This window comes from Juglans regia, chromosome 15, assembly GCF_001411555.2.
Source record: "Juglans regia cultivar Chandler chromosome 15, Walnut 2.0, whole genome shotgun sequence".
Lineage (NCBI taxonomy): Eukaryota > Viridiplantae > Streptophyta > Magnoliopsida > Fagales > Juglandaceae > Juglans > Juglans regia.
The window spans coordinates 9,871,032-9,891,015 of NC_049915.1; the positions used below are offsets into that span (position 1 = coordinate 9,871,032).

Below are 19,984 nucleotides of genomic sequence, written 5' to 3' on the forward strand. Positions count from 1 at the left end.
ATAATCTCGTTGAAGAGTTATGCATAGAAAATTAAGTTATTTGGGTTAGATTGATAGCTATGAATTTAGAAAAGAGCTTATAATAGAACACACGAATCTTAGTAATAATTTTATTTTCTATTCTTTGCTATCAAACAGATTACATAGAGATGGTAAAGCAGCACAATTTTGGTTAACTTATTGATCTGGATTTTTCTTGGTTAGATGTCCATTATAATTGTTGTCTTTAAGGGTAAAAATAACTAGTTTATGTATATAGGTTTTGTTTGATGTCCACTTTCTTGTCAACTGTTTGTGTATATGACTAGAAGAGGTTGAATATAGATTTTTATAATATTTTCAGCTTGCATACTTCACATCTCCCATAGGAATGGATTCAAGAACTTACCAAGATGCCTACTTTATAAACATTCTAATTATCATGAGAATTAAAAAGTAGAAATGAAGATTAAATACAAATATTTTAATAAAATGAAGATAGATTTAGAGAGTTTGTTATTTGATGTCCATGAAAAGTGGCTAGCTAAAGTAAGAGAGGTGAATTCTCTAGTCAAAATGTAGCCAAAGTTTAGCAACTTCACTACCAATGCTCTGAAGCCTAGCTAGCAGCTTCTCTATTTCCACGGGATAGGGACTGCAACTCGTGTTCATGGGTTGTATTCATGTCATGTTAATTAATGAGTATTACGCTACATGGATCAACCCTAACACGACCTACTTAATTAAATGAATTAGACTTTAAAATCATAACATAACTCATATAAATAACGGGTGACACCACGATCCACAAATTATGTTTAATAATTAACTTTTATTGGGTTAACTAAACATGATCAGCTTAGCTCTTTTCATGTAAATGACTTGAGCTGACTCGTATATTTAATTTGACCTAATTAATATAATTTCATATATAACACATAGATAAACTATATAAATCATTGACAAACACAATTGGATTCATGAACGATCAATATTTAAATCAATAATATATAAGAAAATTAATATATAACACATAGATAACTATATAAATCATTGACAATTAAAATTGTCAAATACTAATATTGATGTTACATCCCAACAATAAAAACATATAAAACTAAACATCTATAGAATTTAAAAATATAATTTATTCGAATTAGACATGTAGATTGCAGGTTTCGTGAGTTGACCTATAATTGACACGTTTATTTACCATCTTATCAGGTCAACCCATTTTGACTGAAATCTATTAATATAAAATCAAAATCCGCTTATTTTTGCCATCTTCGTATTAGATTTCTGGTTCGCTACCCCTACCACGGGACACCTAGAAGTTAAATATAAATTTCTCCTTGCATCGGGAGCATTTGAATACATCCAAATTAAGCCTTTGACCCGAAGCTGATTCATAGGCTCTTAATAACCCAAAAAGTCTGGCCCATTCAATGGCATTAGCTTTGCAAAAAAGAAGGCAATCATCAGCAAAAAAGAGATGTGAAACTCTGAGCCTATCTTTTGCAATCGGGACCCCATGGATCAGTCCCTCCCCTTCAGCTTTACTGATCAGACTACTAAGTGCCTCAGCACATATGATGAAAATATAAGGTGAAATGGAGTCTCCTTGTCTAATCCCTCTAGTTGGGTGGAAAGATTCTTGAGGGATTCCATTAACAAGGATAGCATATGATATTGTCTCGATGTATTTCATCACCAACTCTATCCATTGATTACAAAAACCCATTTTGATAAACACAGCTCTGATGAAGCTCCATTCTAGTCTATCATAGGCTTTGCTCTTGTCTAATTTTAGTGCTATGTAACCCTCCTTTCCTGTCATTTTAGCCTTCATAATATGTAAAGCTTCAAAGGCCACTATCACATTATCAGAAATGAGTCTATTAGGAACAAAAGCAGACTGTGAGTTAGAAATGATAAGAGGCAATGCATTCTTGAGTCTATTTGCCACTACTTTAGAAATGAGCTTATACATGACATTGCACAGAGATATGGGTATGAATTCTGTGACTTTAGTGGGGTTCTTTTTCTTGGGGATTGAGGAAATGAAGGTGTCATTAACAACAGTGAGACTGCCATTCGAATTCAGTACCTGTAATATGGCTTCACTGACTTGTTTGCCAATGAGGGACCAATGATTCTGGTAAAAGGTTGCTGGGAAGCCATCTAGGCCAGGAGAGCCGAGGCCCTCCATTTGAAAAAGGGCCTCTTCAATCTCTTGTTGGGTGTAAGGTCTTATGAGAGTAGCATTCTGTGCTTCTGATACTCGAGACTCCATTGCATCCAAGCATCCAGAGATGTTATTTGGAGATGAGGTGGTGAAGAGATCTTTGTAGTAGCTTTGAAAGAGGGAGCTAATACCGTCTTTGGATTGCACCACCTGCCCATCTTCATCCACCAGCATCTTTATCAAATTATTTTTCCTTCTGAGAGAAGCACATTGGTGGAAAAATAAAATTTAGTGTTTCTGTCACCCTCTCTCAGCCACCTTTGCTTAGCTCTCTGCTGCCATCTAAGGTTATCTTCCTCTAGTAGTCTGTTGATAGCCTTTTGAGCCTGTTTGATTTGTTCATTCAGGTGGCCTTTGTTGTCTTTTTGTAGTTCATTCAAGAGGGTCAGTTGCTCAGCCACCTGTTCTTTAGAGTTGCCTCTAACTCCTTTATTCCACTGTATGAGTTTCTGTTTGCACATTTTAAGTCCCTCTTTAAAAGCATGCAGTTTGTTCTTAGATTCCATGGGACTAAGCCAAGTTTCCTCCACCAATTTAAGATAGTCCTCCCTTAGAGACCAGCTTGCTTCCAGTCTAAAAGGTTTGTTCTTCCTGATTCCTTGAGGTTGGCTTTCATCCATAGTAACCAGCAAGGGGCAGTGGTCTGAGCTCAAAGCAGGAAGAGTGTAGACCCTTGAGTTTGGAAATGACTCAGCCCAACAGGAGTTACATAAGGCTCTGTCAAGCCTTTCTTTGGTAAAGGCTCCACCATGTCTCCCATTCGTCCAAGTGAATTTATTACTTATGGAATCCATATCATAGAGTTCACAGGCCTCCACAGCAGTTCTAAAAGCCTCAATCTGAGCACTTGATCTCAAAGCCCCTCCCCATTTCTCTCTATAATTAAGAATCTCATTAAAATCTCCAGCACACATCCACCCTTTTGAACTCTCTGGTTTAATAGCTTGAAGTAACTGCCAACTTTCCTTCCTCTTAGTGGTGATGGGGTGTCCATAGAACCCAATCAACAACCACTTCTTTCCCTCCTTAGACCCCTTCACCAACAGAGAAATATGGTGTTTAGTAAATGTGTGCACTACTGCCTCAATATCCTCTTTCCAAAGAAAAGCAAGATCACCACTCATTCCTTTACAGTCAATGACAAAACTGTTATAAAAACCCAAGTGTTTTTTGATGGCTTCAATCTTATCTCTTTTACTCTTTGTTTCCATCAAGAAAACAAAGGATGAGAGCTTTTTTAAGCACCATTTGGTGCAGATCATGAACTGTCTGGGGGTTCCCAAGCCCCCGACAGTTCCAATTGAGACAATTCATTGGTTTTGGTGGGGCTGTTCAACAACCTCCACCATAGCAATTGAGACAAATGCTGAACGAGGAGGCATCCAATCAGGGTTGTAGCTCCAGTAAGGTTTGTACTTCAGCTGATGTTTGGCAGGCTCCACCATCAAACTGGCTCAAGATGAACAGGGACAGTCTAGTTGATAAGGCTAGAGGTATCATCGTAGTGGGAGTGGCAGTTAGGGATAGCACATGCAAAATCATTGCAACCATGAGGTCTAAGAAAATCTCTTCCCTGATCCATTGATAGCTGAGGCTTTTGGAGCTCTTAAAACAGTATAGTTTGGACTGGAGCTTGGTCTAACACAGGTAATTATTGAAGGGGATTCCCTACAAGTCATCACCAATTTGAGAAGGGACAAAGAAGGCTGTAACAGTGCAAGTATGTTTGTATGTGAAACAAAACAACTCTTAGAAAACTTTGCTAAGTGGAAGGTTTCTCATGTAAGGAGAAATGACAACTCTATAGCTCACTTGTTAGCAAAAGATGCTCTTTCCAATTATGATTATATTGTAACGTTGGAGGACCTCCCTCCGTGTATCCTTTGGTTTGATTGAATGGAAATGAGTTACTCAAAAAAAAAAAAAAAAAAAAAAAAAAGAAAAGAAAAGAAAAAAAGAATACAAAACCGATCTCTAAAGTCAGAGGTAGTTAATCGATTGACAATTTTTTTGTGGCGATTCTTCTCTCTCTCTCCTCCAGTAGGCGACAGAGGAGAAGTTAGTTAGTCTCCTTTATTCTCGTGTGGAGTAAGGGGAGCTGAAGTTAGCTTTTGATGGTGGTGGTGAAGATCGAAGATGGAGGAAATTGAAGTGGAATGGGAGCGATTAAGACTGAATGATGAGGAGAGCATTCCGATAGCCGTGGATTTGGGAAATATGGAGGAATTACGGAAAAATGGGGAGAGGAGCTTAGTTGGAAGAATTTGCTCAGATCGAACAATCGGTAAGGAAACTGTGAGGAAGATGATGGAGAAGATCTGGTGAGTAAACATGAGCATGGAACTTACTAAGATTGGAACAAATACTTTTGTGGTGACCTTTGCAAATTGTGGAGATAGAAACAGAGTTCTTGCGGGATGCCCATGGCTGTTTGACAGCCATCTGTTTGCTCTTAAACTGTTTGATGGAAGTACGTAGGCTCACCTTTTGGATTTCACAACTGCAATCTTTTGGATCCAGATGTACAACCTGCCGCTTGGAGGAATGAATTGCAAGATGGGGGAATTGATTGGTAAATCCATTGGGAAGGTTCTAGAAGTGGTAGGTGAGGAGAATGAGGTGGCTTGGGGCCACTTTCTGAAGGAAAACAGTGAGTTTTGAAGGTGAGGGTGAAGGTGGAGTGTGAGCTTACAAAACCTTTAGCCCGAGGAAGAACAGTGAGTTTTGAAGGAAAACAGCTCTGGATTCCATTTAGGTTTGAAAACCTACCTAGAATATGTTTTCGTTGTAGTTGTATAATGCACTCTAAGAAGGGGTGTTTGGGTGGAGAGTTGGGGGATACAAATGAAGATATTGACTCAAAACAGTTTGGAGTTTGGATGAGGGCCTCAACAGTTAGACATAATCGGGCAGATAGGCAACCAAAAGCTTCGGGAATGGGAAGGAATTCCACTAATACTGATCAAGGGGAAAATGGAGAGGTGGTGATAGGTGGAGGTGTATTGAGGAAGGAAAAGGGGAGCATGGAAGGTGGTATTGAGACAACAGAGGTGGTTGAGATGACTCAAGGGTTTGAGAAGCAGAAGATGATCAAAGTAGAACAAACTTTGGTGCCAAACACAGTGAGCTCAATATAAGATCCTAAGGTGGTTCTCTCACTTGCTACTGATAGTGAATCCAATTCAGCAAGCTTAATGAATGTTAATGACCAAAAGAAGGGTAGAGCTAGTAGCTGGAAGAGAAGGGCTCGTGTCCTTAAAACTTATGGTGAGTCTCAACCTTCTAATTTGATTTTGAAAAGAAATGCTATTGATAATGTAGATGGGGTGGGACCTATGGAGGGAAGGGGAAAAAGATTGAGAAGGGGAATTGTTGGGATGGAGGGTATGGATTCAATTGTATGGTGGAGGCTGCTGAGCAGCCCCACCAAGACCAATGAAAACCTTAGTATGGAACTGCCGAGGGCTTGGCAACCCTCGGACAGTTCAAGACCTTAACCTTATGGTTAAGGAAAGGAGGCCTGGCTTGATTTTTCTAATGGAAACAATGGTGAAAGCAGGAAGAATAAAGGGATTAAAAAACAAGTTAAAAATGGAGGGTTGTTTTGTGGTTGACTCTTTAGGAAGGAAGGGAGGTCTGGTTCTCTTTTGGAGAAGTAATGGTGGAGATTATCAATTTTTCTCAATGGCATATTAATGCCATGGTTAAAAATGATAATGGAAAAGAATGGTTGTTTACTGGTTTTTATGGGCATCCGGAGGCTGCCAAGAGGAAGTTCACATGGGAGCTATTGTCTAGTTTAAAACCTTGTGAGGGAAGAGCTTGGTGTGTGGCAGGGGACTTTAATGAGATTTTAACACAAGTTGAAAAGAAAGGGGGACAGATGAGACCTGAGGGTCACATGGGGATGTTTCGTGATGCTTTACAAATAAATGAGCTCTTTGATATGGGTTATGTGGGGGATTGCTTTACATGGAGTAATGGTCATGCTGATCATACTTTTACAAAAGAAAGATTAGACAGATATGTAGCAAATAAGGACTGGAGAGGATGTTTTCATTTAGTCAAGGTGGAAGGTCTAGTTGCAAGAAGTTCAGACCATAAACATTTATTAATGACTGCTAGTAATGAAAAGTTTAGGGAGAGGAGAAGAAGATTTTTGTTTAAATTCGAGGCCAGCTGGTTAAAGGAGGATGAATGTGAGGGGGTTGTGAAAAAAGTCTGGGAAAAGAAGCAGTTAACACCTAAGCCAATCAAACATGTGCAGAATCTGTTGTTAAAATGTAGTGATGAGTTAACAAAAGGATTTAGAAAGAAAGACAGGGATAGAGGAAGGAATATTGAGCAGTTAACAAAAAGGATAAAGGAATTGCAAGATATGGAGGGTCCCGAGGTAGTAATTGAACTGAGAGAGCAAAAAAAGAGGTTAGGAAGTTGCTTGAGTAGGAGGATCTAAGATGGAAACAGAGGGCAAAGATGAATTGGTACAAATTGGGAGATAAGAACACAAAATTCTTCCATGCTTGTGCCAATTAGAGGAAGAAAAGAAATAGAGTGCTGTTTGTGAAGGATGCTCAATCAGTTTTGAGAACTGAGGAAAATGAGATAGCTGAAGCTTTTAAGAGGCATTTTTCTGAAGTTTATAGATCTGAATCTCCACCAAGGGAGGCCATTGAGGAATGCATACGCCCCATTGATAAAAGAATAACAAGTTATATGAATGAGAAGTTAGAAAAAAGTTTTAGTAGGGAGGAAGTGGAGGTAGCTTTGAGAGACATGGGCCCTCATAAATCTCCTGGCCCAGATGGATATAGTGCTTGTTTTTACCAAAACTTATGGGGGATTGTGGGTGAAGGGATCAGTAAAGCAGCTTTGAGTTTTCTAAATGGCAAGTTTGAAAAGTCTCTGAATTTCACATACATAGCATTGATTCCAAAGCTGTCTGAGCCTATGGAGGTGGGGGATTTCAGGCCAATAAGCTCGTGCAATGTCTTGTATAAGCTCATTGCAAAAACTTTGGCAAATAGATTGAAGAAAGTGTTAAATGGTGTGATCTCACAGAATCAGAGTGCCTTCATCCCTGATAGATTAATCACGGATAACATAGTGGCAGCCTATGAAGCACTTCATTCTATGAAAACCAGACTGAAGGGTAAGATGGGGACAATGGCTTTGAAGCTAAACATCTCAGAAGCCTATGACAGAGTAGAGTGGTGTTACCTTGAGGTAATAATGGTGAAAATGGGCTTTGGAAGGAGGTGGATTAATTTGATTATGACATGCATTACCACTGTCTCCTATGCTGTGTTGCTGAATGGACAACCTGGAGAGGTGATTATTCCATCAAGAGGGCTGAGATAGGGCTGTCTCCTTTCTCCTTATCTTTTTCTATTATGTGCTGAAGGCTTGAGTGGTTTGATAAATGAGGCTGAAGGGGCAGGGTTGATTAGAGGAGTGGCAGTGGCAAGAGGTGGAGTAAAGCTTAGTCATCTCCTCTTTGCTGATGACTGCATCATCTTTGGAAGGGCTTGTTGGGAGGAATGGGTGAAAATAAGGGGCATTTTGCAGATTTATGAAAGGGCCTCAGGGCAATGCCTAAACAAACAGAAAACCACTATTATGTTTAGCTCAAATGGAAGGAAAATGTATTGGGAAAGGATTATAACAGATTTGGGTGCTCGAGTTCAGAATAGCTTTGAAAAGTGTCTAGGATTACCTGCAATGGTGGGGAAATCCAGATATGATACTTTTAGAGGAATCAAGGATAAAGTGTGGTTGAGACTGAACAATTGGAAGAATCATTTCCTGTCTCCTGCTGGGAAAGAAGTCCTATTAAAGGCAGTGATTCAATCGATTCCTATTTACTGTATGAGTGTGTTTGCACTCCCAAAAAAACTTTGTAAGGAGATAGCAAATAATATGGAGAAATTCTGGTGGAGCTTCAAAGGAAATGACAAAAAGATAAGGTGGATGGGTTGGGACAAAACGGGGAGCTTCAAAAAAATGTGGTGGTCTTGGATTTAGGGAACTTGAGAGTTTCAACAAAGTTCTTCTAGCAAAGCAGTGTTGGAGAGCTTTTAAAAATCCTGAATCTATTACAGCCAGGGTCTTACATGACAAGTATTTTAAATTTTCTGGTTTGTTGGAAGCAAAGCTAGGCAGCAAACCTTCATTAATTTGGAGGAGTTTGTGGGGAGCTATGAACTTGTTAAAAGAGGGGCTTGTGTGGAGGGTTGGTAATGGGGAGAGTATAAAAATATGGGGTGATAGGTGGATTCCTCAACTATCATCTTATAAAATACAATCTCCCATCAAGTGCTTAAATGAGGTTGATAAGGTGGCAGTGCTCATTGATGGAGAAAAGGGTGAGTGGAAATTGGAGTTGGTGAAAGAAGTGTTCAATGAGGTTGAGGCTAGGATTATATGTGGTTTACCTGTCAGTAAAGCTGGTAGGCCAGATAAACAAATCTGGGCACCTTCCAAGAGTGGGGTTTTCAATGTGAAATCTGCTTACCATTTCGAAATGCAGAGGAGGAAAAGGTTGCAAGGGGAGTCCTCGAGGTTTTTCTTGAAGATGAAGGATGTAATGGTATTTGGAGATTAAAAGTCCTGGGGGTTACAAAGATCTTCATTTGGAAAGCTTTAAATAATTGCCTGCCAACTAGAAGGAACTTGTTTAAAAGGAAAATACTTGAAAATCCTTGCTGCCCTATATGTAATCAGTATGAAGAAACTATTTGTCATGTTTTTTGCAGTTGTGTTGCAGTAGTGGATGTTTGGGCAGAAAGCAAAAGTCCAGTTCAGAAATGGCCATCTAAAGAAGTGGATTTTGGGTTTGTATGGAGGAAAATGTCACAATCTTTGAGTATGGAAGAATTGGAATTGATTGCTATAGTCTTGAGGAATATTTGGTGAAGGAGAAACAAATTTATATTTGAATCATGCTTCAATAGTCCTACTAGTATTTTTAAGCAAGCTAAAATGACAATGACTGAGTACATGGTAGCAAATAGTGCAGAATGCCCTAGAAGAAATTTTGCAGAAAGAAGGGAGGTGAGATGGAAAAAGCCAAGGGAGGGGGTGACAAAAATAAATTGGGATGCTGCCCTTCTGAAGGGTAGCAAGAGGATGGGAATTGGAATTGTGTTTCGAGATCAAGAAGGGGATATTTTGTTATCTGCATGTATACCACAATCAAGTGTCATGACAGCAACTCAAGCAGAAGCTACTGCTTTATGGAAAGCTATGAAGATGTGTGATGAGCTGCAGATGGGTGAAGTTGAATTAGAAGGGGATGCTTTATGCATTGTTAAAGCTGTAAACAATAGAGAAGAAAACTGGGAGTGGGGAGGTCAGACAATTGAAGATATACGGGGTTTGTTACACAACAGGCCTCAATGGCTTGTTACTCATACATTTAGAGAGGCAAACAAAGTAGTTGATTTTTTAGCAAAGTTTTCATTGAATGTAAGTGAAGAGATAATATGGATGGAGGATGGCCCTGAGGGTCTGTATAGTTTGATTCTACAGGACAAAACTGTAACTGATTCTTATTAATGAAATTTGGAGTTATGTTTTGATTAAAAAAAAAAAAAATCGGAGGCAGTTTTTCAATCCTTGTATTGGAATTACTCACAATTTTCTCTGACGTACTACTCAAAAAATCATCTTCAATATATTTTTTAAAAAATAAATGATTTACAAACTAAATTAAAAAGAAAAAGAGACGTTTAAAATGGCATTATATCAAAACCATCATCTTAAAAGAAAAACGTACAAAGTTTTACAATATTCAGAGTTTATGAAAACCTCTTATTGATGAAAACCTCTTATATACAAACATAACGGGTTTTAGGGAATGCTTGAGAAATGGAGATGAGATAAATTTTTTGTAAATAGTAGTAAAATAATTTAGAAATAATAGTAAAATAATTTGAGATATGATGTTTTATTGAATTTTGAAAAATGACAAAAAAAAAAGTTAAAATTCAACAATATTACAAACATAAAATATTGTTAAAATATAATATTTTTTTTTTGTTTTGTTTTAGAATTTGAAAAAATTAAATTCTTTTTTGTATTTTATTTGAAAGTCTGAAAAAACTATAATAATTAAGTAATGATTTGATGAAAAAGTTAAATATTTAAAATTGAAAAGTGTTTGTATTTAAATAATGTTTGAGAATAAAATTATAAGAGATTTTGAAATGAGATAAGATGAAATAAAACCATTTCTATCCCCAAACAATCCATAGTTGTCTTCTTTAGTTTAACTAAGAGTAGTTGAGGTTCCGTTTGGATTTAAGAAGTATTTCATCTCATCTCATTTTATCATTACTTTTTTAAATTTTCACACAAAATATAATAAACAATTCAACTTTTTTAAATCCCAAAACAATAATAATATTAAAAAAAATAATATTCTAACAATATTTTTAACTTTCATCTTTAATCTAAAACCATCTCATCTCATCTCATCTCTGAATCTAAATCAGCTCTCATTCTTATCTATAAGGGCTCCCACGGAGATCTTAGCATTCCCCATTTTATTTTTAATCTTTCACTTGTCCATAATAAATAAATAAATAAATAAATAAATAAAAGTTGCAATGAGAGAGGCAGAAAATCAAGAATCAAGTATACAGAAGTCAGAATTCAGGAACTAATTTTTCCCATTCACTTCAGAGTAATCATCTTTGAATGGCACAGTAAAGTTACGTCTCTCCTCAGCAGTAGCAGTGATTACTGGCATCCAAACATCAGCAGTGTCGCTCAAAAGTGTCTGCACCTGCGGATCTGCAGCCATTGCCGAAGAAATCCGCTCATCTACATCTTCTAACTTCTCTGATAATTCATCCAGCTGCTTGGCTATATCCAACTGGAGGTATAAAAATTCACAATTATGGTATGAAGGTGTGATAAGATGCAAGTTATTTCTCTTAAATTACCTCCCCAAGAGGCTGCACTGATTTTGAAGGGACTTTCGTAACTTCTAATCCCAGGGCTTCAATTTTGGAGCGCAATTCAACTTCTTCTTGATTGGTCAATGATTCCACCTGCACAAATACAAGTAACTGAGGAAAACCTTTTGGAAAACATTGGAAAGTGTAATTCCTGCAAAGATATTCTAGTCAGTAATTGCGTAATAATATACCCTCTTTTGCAATGGTGTGACATGTACCAAGTCAAAGGGTAATTTTCTTATTAAACCTGCAAAATCATGATATCATACCATTGCATATCAACAGGCAAGAAATGATTACTAACAAGTCACAGTAGAGAATGTGAGTTGACTGATGTATCATCTATTAGGACCCTCTATTGTCTCTCAATTTGTATTCTTGTTGATATATGCAAATGATAACAATCTCTGGAGACTTCCAATAAACTACAAACCAAAAGCTTCTGACTGTTCATTTCTTGGTTTAAAATTCTGAAATTGCATAAAATTTCATTGCAGTTCTTCATATAGCAGCTTATTAGAAAATATCTCTTTTGACATCAATGCTAGCTAGACTATCATTGGGTAAATAGGATAACTTGCACCCCAATGCTAGCCAGACTATCTATATTTAAAATATTACTCATGGGAACCTACTTACACAGCCAAATTTACTTTCAACCCAAAAACAGCTTTCAAAACATAAAAAAGGGACCCTCAAAGAGCAAAAGTGGCCTACATTCACCCCACAAAATATCAAAGGTATGATACGCCATGGCTGAGAAATGTCAAGTACACTAATATTACTAGCCCCCCCCAACAAAAAAAAAAAAAAAAAAAGAAGAAAAAAAGAGAGAGAGAGAAGACCTGCATAAACAATAATTGTTTACCATTTTGCTGAGAGCCTCAATTACAATATTAAAAACAAGAGTTAATCTTCTAGCAGGTCGATCTGTTATTCTCTAAATAGCAGCCCTCCAATGGGTGAATGCCAAGTAAGCTTGCCAACTTAACTCCCATGTGACCGCACATGAGGAGATCACACACATCCTCTCCAGGCCCTCATTCCCTCTCGAAAATAGTACAGACCAAAGGTTGAACGAGTAAGCAACTGGTTATTGGAGATTATATCAACAGTGGCCGCCTTTGAGATTACATCTAGTTCTACTCGACTACTCCTGTAAAAAAGCTTCCTCTTCCATTCAAAATCCCAATTCCCCACCCAACAAGCAAATCTAGAATTCTAAACTGCCATACGGAACTTTCCTTCACCCCCAAGCCCTTCACAATATACGCAACCAAAATTTACAGCTTTCTCTCAAATAAACCTGGATTTTTTTCGCAAATCTAGAATTCTATTGCCCTTATGTCCCAACTAAACCTTGATTTTTCTTTTCTGTAATTACTACTGTTCAACCCATCCTTGCCGCAAGTCTGCAACGATGTCTGTGTTATGACCCTCCATGGAAGCGTAGTTCGATAAGAGAAGAGAGGGTCTATTGAAGTGAGGAAGAAGATGAACTGAACTATCTGGTCAAACACAAATTTATATGATTTCGTGCGTCTGAGAGAGAAATCTTGCATGGTTTGTTAGTTTCATGGAAAATTTTTTTTTTTTCATGTAACTTACCACATCCGTGAAACATTGGAGAAATTTCTGTGATGACCGAGGTTGAGTTTTGCAGAAATTACTTCATGTTAGTGCTACAACTAGGACTGTTCATCCGGGCCGGATTTTTTCCCGGCCCGGTCCGGAACCCGGAAACCGGGTTCCGGTTTTTCGGCCCGGATCAAACTCGTTGAAACCGGACAACCGGTCGGGTTTGGCGGTACGGATCTTTGCCGGTATCAAGCGGCGTCATTTTGTTTTGATTGGGGTATATTCATCTCGTCTCTCTCGCTGCCGCTGTTTCTGAAAACCAAACTCAGAAACCCTAAGCCCCTTCAGCCCGTGAGCTGTGACCCCGTGACCGTCCGCCGCTCGTCCTCGCCGCATCTCGGTCGCTGCATCTCGGTCACCGTCGACCTTTCCCTCTAGGGCATTGTTCACTTGTTTGGGTACTCTCTCTCTCTCTCTCTCTCTCTCTCTGTAACTATGATTCTGTGCGTGAGGAATGGATGGGGTAATCACTTGGTTGAGTAGAGTACTGGGTTTGGTTTTAATTGTTAGGGGAATATCCAACTTGATTTTATTTGTTGGGTTTGGTTGTTCTAACTTGTGTAACTATGATTCTGTTGCATTGTTTTGTTGCCTCTGTTTCTTTATAAAATGAGGTACCAGAGATTCAAGAGGGGTTGGATTTAAAAAAAATAGATATAAATATCCTTTAATAGACATGAATGTTTCCTCGGCACAACACCTTATGTGAAGGTCCATTAATCAATGAATAAATATGTTTCTTAGATTAGTAGAACCAATTAAAGTGTATTAGTAAATTGATTATTTTTTCTTGCAAGTTTGTAAGATTTCTTTTACTGAGAAAAAAATATGATTCCACGCATAAGCCGAAGCATGCTTAGATTTTGTTTAGTTTCAGAAATCAAATATGACATAAAGTTTCTCAACTAAAAATGCCCATATATCTCCAAACTCCCACAATTCTGTGATCCCAAAAGCCTAAGTTTGTTTTGATCTTTGTGCACTCTTTTAAGAAATTTCTCTCAAAATAAACTGATGTGAATGAAACCCTCCCTCCTAGCTAGCTAACACACTCTGCATGCGATACCAAAAGCAAGCCTAAATCCTGACTAGACATTCCCTTGATCTTGATCTCTCTATATATGTTAAATCAGTACCTTTACTCTAATAATACTCTTATCTCAAAAGTTTAACTAATAAAAACTGGTAAATTTAGTTATATAAATTAATATATGATCTTAACAATAAATATAGAAATATACCATGCAAGCCACCATGACCCAATCTTCTTTTTAAGATCCCAATAGTAGCTGCACGCAATTAGCTCTTCATAATTACCTAGATTCATTTCCTGATCTATTCTCATTTTATTCTCTTTCAACCTCTACATTCACGGATGTTACTTGTAGATTTACTTCGATTCGACCCTATTTTTTTTCCTAGACCACATTGTAGATAAGAAAACTTTCTGCAACCATGAAAGAAAATAATTTGGTGTTAACAAAATTAACTAGGTGTGTTTTTTAACAATGCTTCTCTTTATTGCAAATTGCTTAAATAACGAAATAAAGAAATAATCCAATAAATTCTGCAAATTGCTTAAATTGCTTTAATTGCTTTATGTTTCTTCAACCGAAATTGCTTAAATTCTGCAAATTGATTATTAGTGTTTGATTATTTATTATATTGTGTTTGGTGGTTTTTATTACTCAATAACAGATGGAAGAAGATTCTGTGAGTTGTAATGTCGGTACAACCCAAGGGGTTGGTGGTGACTCCTCGTCTATTCCATTGGATGTAGAGGAGCATGGGAGTATTCCAACCCTTTCATCCACATATACACAACAACCTACCCATTCCATCCCACCTTTACCCAAGCAATAAAAAAAAACACTTAGTAAACAATCGGTGGTTTGGGAACACTTTACTAAAGTGCAATCTCTTGACCATAATAACCCAAAAGCTCAATGTAATTATTGCACTAAGCTATACAGTTGTCACTACAAGAATGACACTTCATCTATGTTACACCACCTCCGGAATGCATGTAAAACTTCCCTTCTTAGATTTAAAGGAGTTGGAAAAAGTTAGTCATCTGGTGTTGAGAGGGATGGAGAGGGAAGAGTGTGTAGCCCACAAAGTCTAGTGAAGTATGATGCAGAAAAACTTAGGGTGTCAACTGCTAAGTTTTTTATTAGGTGTGAATTGCCTTTTAGGCTTGTGGAGAACGAAGGGTTTGTCGAGTATGTGGCTGATTTAGAATCTCGATTTACTTTGCCATCCCGAATCACTTTAAAAAGGGATTGTATTAAGCTGTATAACGAAGAGAAGATACAGCTAAAAAAAATTGTTGGATGGTCAAAGAATCTCTCTAACCACCGATACCTGGACATCGGTGCAAAATATGAACTACATGTGTATTACTGCACATTTTATTGATTGCAACTGGAAATTGCACAAAAAAATATTAAAGTTTTGTCAAATTCCCAACCATAGGGGCGAAACTATTGGGAGGATGTTAGACTTGGGGTTGCATGATTGGGAGATTAATAAAATCTTGATTATCACAGTTGATAATATTTCTTCTAATGATGTTGCTGTTGATTATATGAGGAGGAGAATAAAGGGTAGTGATTGTACCATATTGGGTGGTGAGTTTCTTCACATGCGGTGTGCTGCCCATATATTGAATTTGATTGTTATGGACGGCTTGAGAGAAGTTTATGAGTTTGTAACAAGAATTAGAGATGCCGTTAGATATGTGAAGTCTTCACCGTCGAGGTTTGCCAAGTTCAAAGCTTGTGTGGTAAAGGAAAATATTAGTGGGAGGATGATTTGCTTGGATGTTCCTACTAGATGGAACTCCACATATTTAATGTTGAGTACCGCTGAAAAACACAAACAAGCCTTTGAACACTATTATATGTGTGTGGATAGTGAATTCGTGAACCCCACTGTTGATGATTGGAGAAAAGCACATATTTTTGTAGAATTGCTGAAAGTATTTTATGATGTTACATTGAACATTTCTAGTTCTTTGTATGTGACGGCTAATGTATACTTCTAAGAACTCTGCACAATTGAAGATACATTAAATGATATGTGCAATAGTCATGATATTATCACTAGCACCATGGGCATAAATATGAAAAGTAAGTATGAAAAATATTGGGGTAGTACAGATAGATTCAACTTGATGATATATGTTACTTTTGTGCTTGATCCACGATATAAAATGATAGCACTGAAGTTTTGGTTGAATCAGTGCAAAGGGGATGAGTTGGCGGATAGGATAGAGGCCAAGGTTAAACTATTGTTAAGGCGCTTGATTGAGCAGTATAACAAATTTCGTGTGGATAGTGGGGGGAGTTCTAATGTGGTTCAAGGGAGGCCAAGCACTACTTCTACTTCTAGTACTATGTCGACTAAATTTGATATCAGGTTAGAGAAATTTCTTTTGGAGCAAGGGTTTATAGAGTTTAGATCAGAACTAGATCGGTATTTGTCGGAGGGGTGTGCACAGAAATCACCCAGTTTTGATATTTTGGATTGGTGGAGAGTTAATGCCACCAATTATCCTGTCCTTGCTGAGGTAGCACGTGATGTGTTATCCACTCCCATTTCCACTGTTGCCTCAGAGTCCGCATTTAGTACTAGAGGACGCATCTTGGATCCTTTTAGGAGCTCATTGTCTCCAGAGACCGTCAAAGCCCTCATTTGCACTCAAAATTGGTTAAGGACCAAACCTGTCGACATCCAGGAGTTGGAAGAATATGTACAGTCAATGGATCTTGAAGGTAAGTTTGAAACTTGAAATATTTTTTTAATATCTATTTATCTCGATTTATTATCTATCTAACTCATTGTTAATATTTTTTTAGATGATTCTGTAGCTTCATCTTCAACAGAGGCTGCAGTGAGTCTCTCTTCTCATTCATGTTAAAAAAATTCAAGAGTAAGTGTTTTCTTCTTGCATAATCTTACTTTCTTAATGTACTACAAATTTTGCATGAAAAAGTTTCAGTTTCTTCTGTTAATATATCTCTTAGATCTAATTTACGTAGGCTTCATAAACGAAATATGAATTGAGATTTGAAAACTTTTTCTTACTTTTTTTGGGGACCAGTTTCTGTTGAAGTAGTGCCTGTGTTGTCCATGTTCTCTTTGCTATGGCCAATTCTTAAATCTTGTTGGTTTTAGGTCACGGTGGTTGGGATGGTGTTTGATAAAGCTGGAAGGAACACGGATATTGGATGAATGAGAATTTTGACACAATAGAAATGGAGGAAATACTGTAAGTTCTCTGTCTTCTACCGGTTCTTGTAATGAGATGTCATAATGCAAAGAAAGTTTGATAACCATAGACAGATAACCATAGAAAGTTTGTCTTCTACCTAGATGGTTGGTTATTGATGGGATACTTAACAGCATAGCTAACCATAGACAGATAAATTAAAATCATAGTAATAAATATTCTCAACAACTCTCTTTTCTTATCTGTTCGAGTAATACCAATGACATATATATATTTTTTTTCTTGCAGATGGGTGTTGTTGTGGGTTTGGGCCTCCTTGTTATCGTTGGTGGTGGCTTATACTTTGGAGCTGGAGTGTTTACTTTTAGTTCTATTATTTCTGATTTTTATGTATTAGAGTTTAATTAAAGTAATGTATGTGTTTTGTAATATTCTTAGCAAATTAGTTCAAACAATGTAATATGTAGTTGATTGCATCTTGTATGTCGCATGCATTTTACATGATGAATATTGATTTTTTTATTTTACATGTATTTGTGTAACAAAAAAAAAAAAAAAAAAATTCGGGTTCAACCCGGAATCCGGAATCCGGGTTTCGAAAAACCCGGATTTATCCGGGTTCCGGCCCGGGTCTGACCCGGATAAACCCGGTCCGGGTTCCGGCCCGGGTTTGAAACCCGGGTCCCGGGCCGGGTATACCCGGGTTCCCGGGTTGGAACCCGGATGAACAGTCCTAGCTACAACAGCGAGGTTCGACTGGGGCTTAATGTGAGGTTGAGTTTTACAGAATGAGTTTCTATTCTATTCAATGTGATGCGCCTCTTCTATTTTGTGTGGAATCGCTAACGTGGAAAAATTCTATTGGTGGCTGTTAAAGCCCCAACAACAGCCGGACCGGTGCAAAGCTTTTTTCTAAAAACAATGGGGGCTATGATTGTTTGTCCGGCCCGGCCCAAATGTGAAGCTTTCCACCCGACCTGAAAATGTGTATTCCCGAATGGGAATTCCCGATCCGAATGTCCGAAGCCGAATTCCAATCGAAAGTGAATTCCGAACGAGACCGGGTTTTCCAATCCGGTTTTTTTTTTTTTTTTTTTTTAAAAAAAATTATTATTAATATTTTTTTTTGTGAATCTTGAATCTTAATTATAAAATTGATGCAATTTACCAAAGTGGATGATTTTTAATTTTAGATATTATCATTTTCTTATCTGTTTTTTATTTATTGCTAGGTATTAACCTTTTACTATCATTTAGTTTAATTCAATGTTTATACTGTACAAAAAATTACGTTTTCTGAAGAATATAACCCACCTAAAGCCCTCAGGCATACAAGAACTTTACAGCTCTTAAATGTTCCCAACTTCACTATTCTTTTCACCCCCACATAAAGAGAATAAGCTGCTAAAGAACAGAACAAAGATTTGGCCCCGTTTGGATAGTGAAAGTGTTTTATCTCATCTCATCATTATAACTTTCCCAAATTCCTACACAAAATATAATAAACAATTTAGCTTTTTCAAATCTCAAAATAATAATAATATTAAAAAATAATATTTTAACAATATTTTATTCAACTTTCAACTTTCATCTAAAACCATCTCATCTCATCTCACTATCCAAACTGCACCTTAGCTTATTTGGTTGGCAAAATAACCCACCTAGTCAAGAACAAGCAACATTTAGCTTTCATCCCAACAGCAAAATCATAAGAAAAAGTCAAAACACTCAAAACTGGTGGGGTATGTGAACATATTTCATTTCAATGATTGAAAGCATAAGCACCACTGCCTGCTCTTTTTTCTTTTTTGGTTTTGTTCTTTAATAAGATCACATACCCCACCAGTTTTGAAATAAGAAAAACTCAAAACACTCAATTCCTTAACAGATGACTGGACTTTTATGATTGAAAAAATATGGGATAACTTCAACACTTTGAAAGGGTCTCTCTATACAACTGTGAGGTTGAGTGAGTGAAGCAGAAAACAGAGTAGGAATGAAAGTTGCATTGAAAACAGAGGAAGCAAGTCGGATAAAACTGATCTACTCAAATTATATTCAATAATCACCCTACATATAGACTCCAACATAGAGATCCAATTGAAAAGACCTGAGAATATGGCACGAGGTTTGTGCTTTTTTTCATCTGACAGAGATTAGGTTCCAAGACACAACAAATAGAAAACCACAAAGGAAGGCCATAGAACACATTTCAAGATGCAAATCACTTAACTTCTTTTCATTTTATAATAGCAATAATACTGCCCAATATTTCAAGATGCAGTAACAAAACCACTCTCCAGGAACAGATCTAACCAGCGGGGCACATTTCAGGAAGTCCTTGGGACGCTCCTTGTAGCATGCCAACCAAATGCTTGTTGAACATAAGAAGTACTTTGGCCAGAGACCATACACACAATTTTCCAAAGGCAAAGAGATCTAAGATATATTGTAAGAATTCAAGACCAAAAAGAACCATCCGTGCATTGTATTCAAATTAAAGTTGGAAAAAGACTGGACATGAGGCTGAGTGCAATCAATTACCTTCATAATTAATTGCTCAATTCGATTTCACATTACAACAACATAAAAAGATTATTTGAGATGCTTTGGTCCCTGCTACTAATAGAATGTGAATCATCATCAATATGAAACTTTCTTTTCTTGGTTTGTAAGCTTAAAAAGGTGATTCTTCAGGAGGGTCAGTCAACATAAAAAACCAATAAGATACTATTAAGAAGAACTGATCAATAAGATTTTCAAGGAACGTAACCTGATTTTACAATTTCTTCTGCCCCTGATTTTACAGGTATACAAAGACTCAACCATACAGAACCTCAGTAGCAATTTTCTCAAGAACCATATAATTTACACTGCAATTAACCAGAATAGCCGATAGCTAATAAATCTTTCAAATTGCACTAT

General features: G+C 37.2%; 3 protein-coding genes across 3 annotated transcripts in view; 2 read left to right on the forward strand and 1 right to left on the reverse strand.

The window, feature by feature from the left end:
- The first annotated feature begins 4,360 nt into the window (after nucleotides 1-4,360).
- LOC109019946 lies at nucleotides 4,361-9,139 on the forward strand. Its single transcript, XM_019002336.1, has 7 exons — nucleotides 4,361-4,545; nucleotides 5,016-5,346; nucleotides 5,847-6,617; nucleotides 6,761-7,555; nucleotides 7,652-8,090; nucleotides 8,326-8,785; nucleotides 8,980-9,139. Exons 1-7 carry the CDS (start codon nucleotides 4,361-4,363, stop codon nucleotides 9,137-9,139), a joined length of 3,141 nt encoding a protein of 1,046 aa, XP_018857881.1.
- A 72-nt stretch (nucleotides 9,140-9,211) lies between these two features.
- LOC109019952 lies at nucleotides 9,212-9,781 on the forward strand. Its single transcript, XM_019002341.1, has one exon. It carries the CDS (start codon nucleotides 9,212-9,214, stop codon nucleotides 9,779-9,781), a length of 570 nt encoding a protein of 189 aa, XP_018857886.1.
- Nucleotides 9,782-10,705: 924 nt separating this feature from the next.
- LOC109020278 overlaps nucleotides 10,706-19,984 on the reverse strand; it is a 19,856-nt gene continuing 10,577 nt past the window's right edge. The window contains exons 2-3 of the mRNA XM_019002718.2: nucleotides 11,173-11,280; nucleotides 10,706-11,102 (exon numbers count right to left, since the gene is read on the reverse strand). Coding sequence (XP_018858263.1) covers nucleotides 10,887-11,102; nucleotides 11,173-11,280 — 324 coding nt within the window. The 3' untranslated portion in view covers nucleotides 10,706-10,886. The remainder of the gene's footprint in view (nucleotides 11,103-11,172; nucleotides 11,281-19,984) is intronic.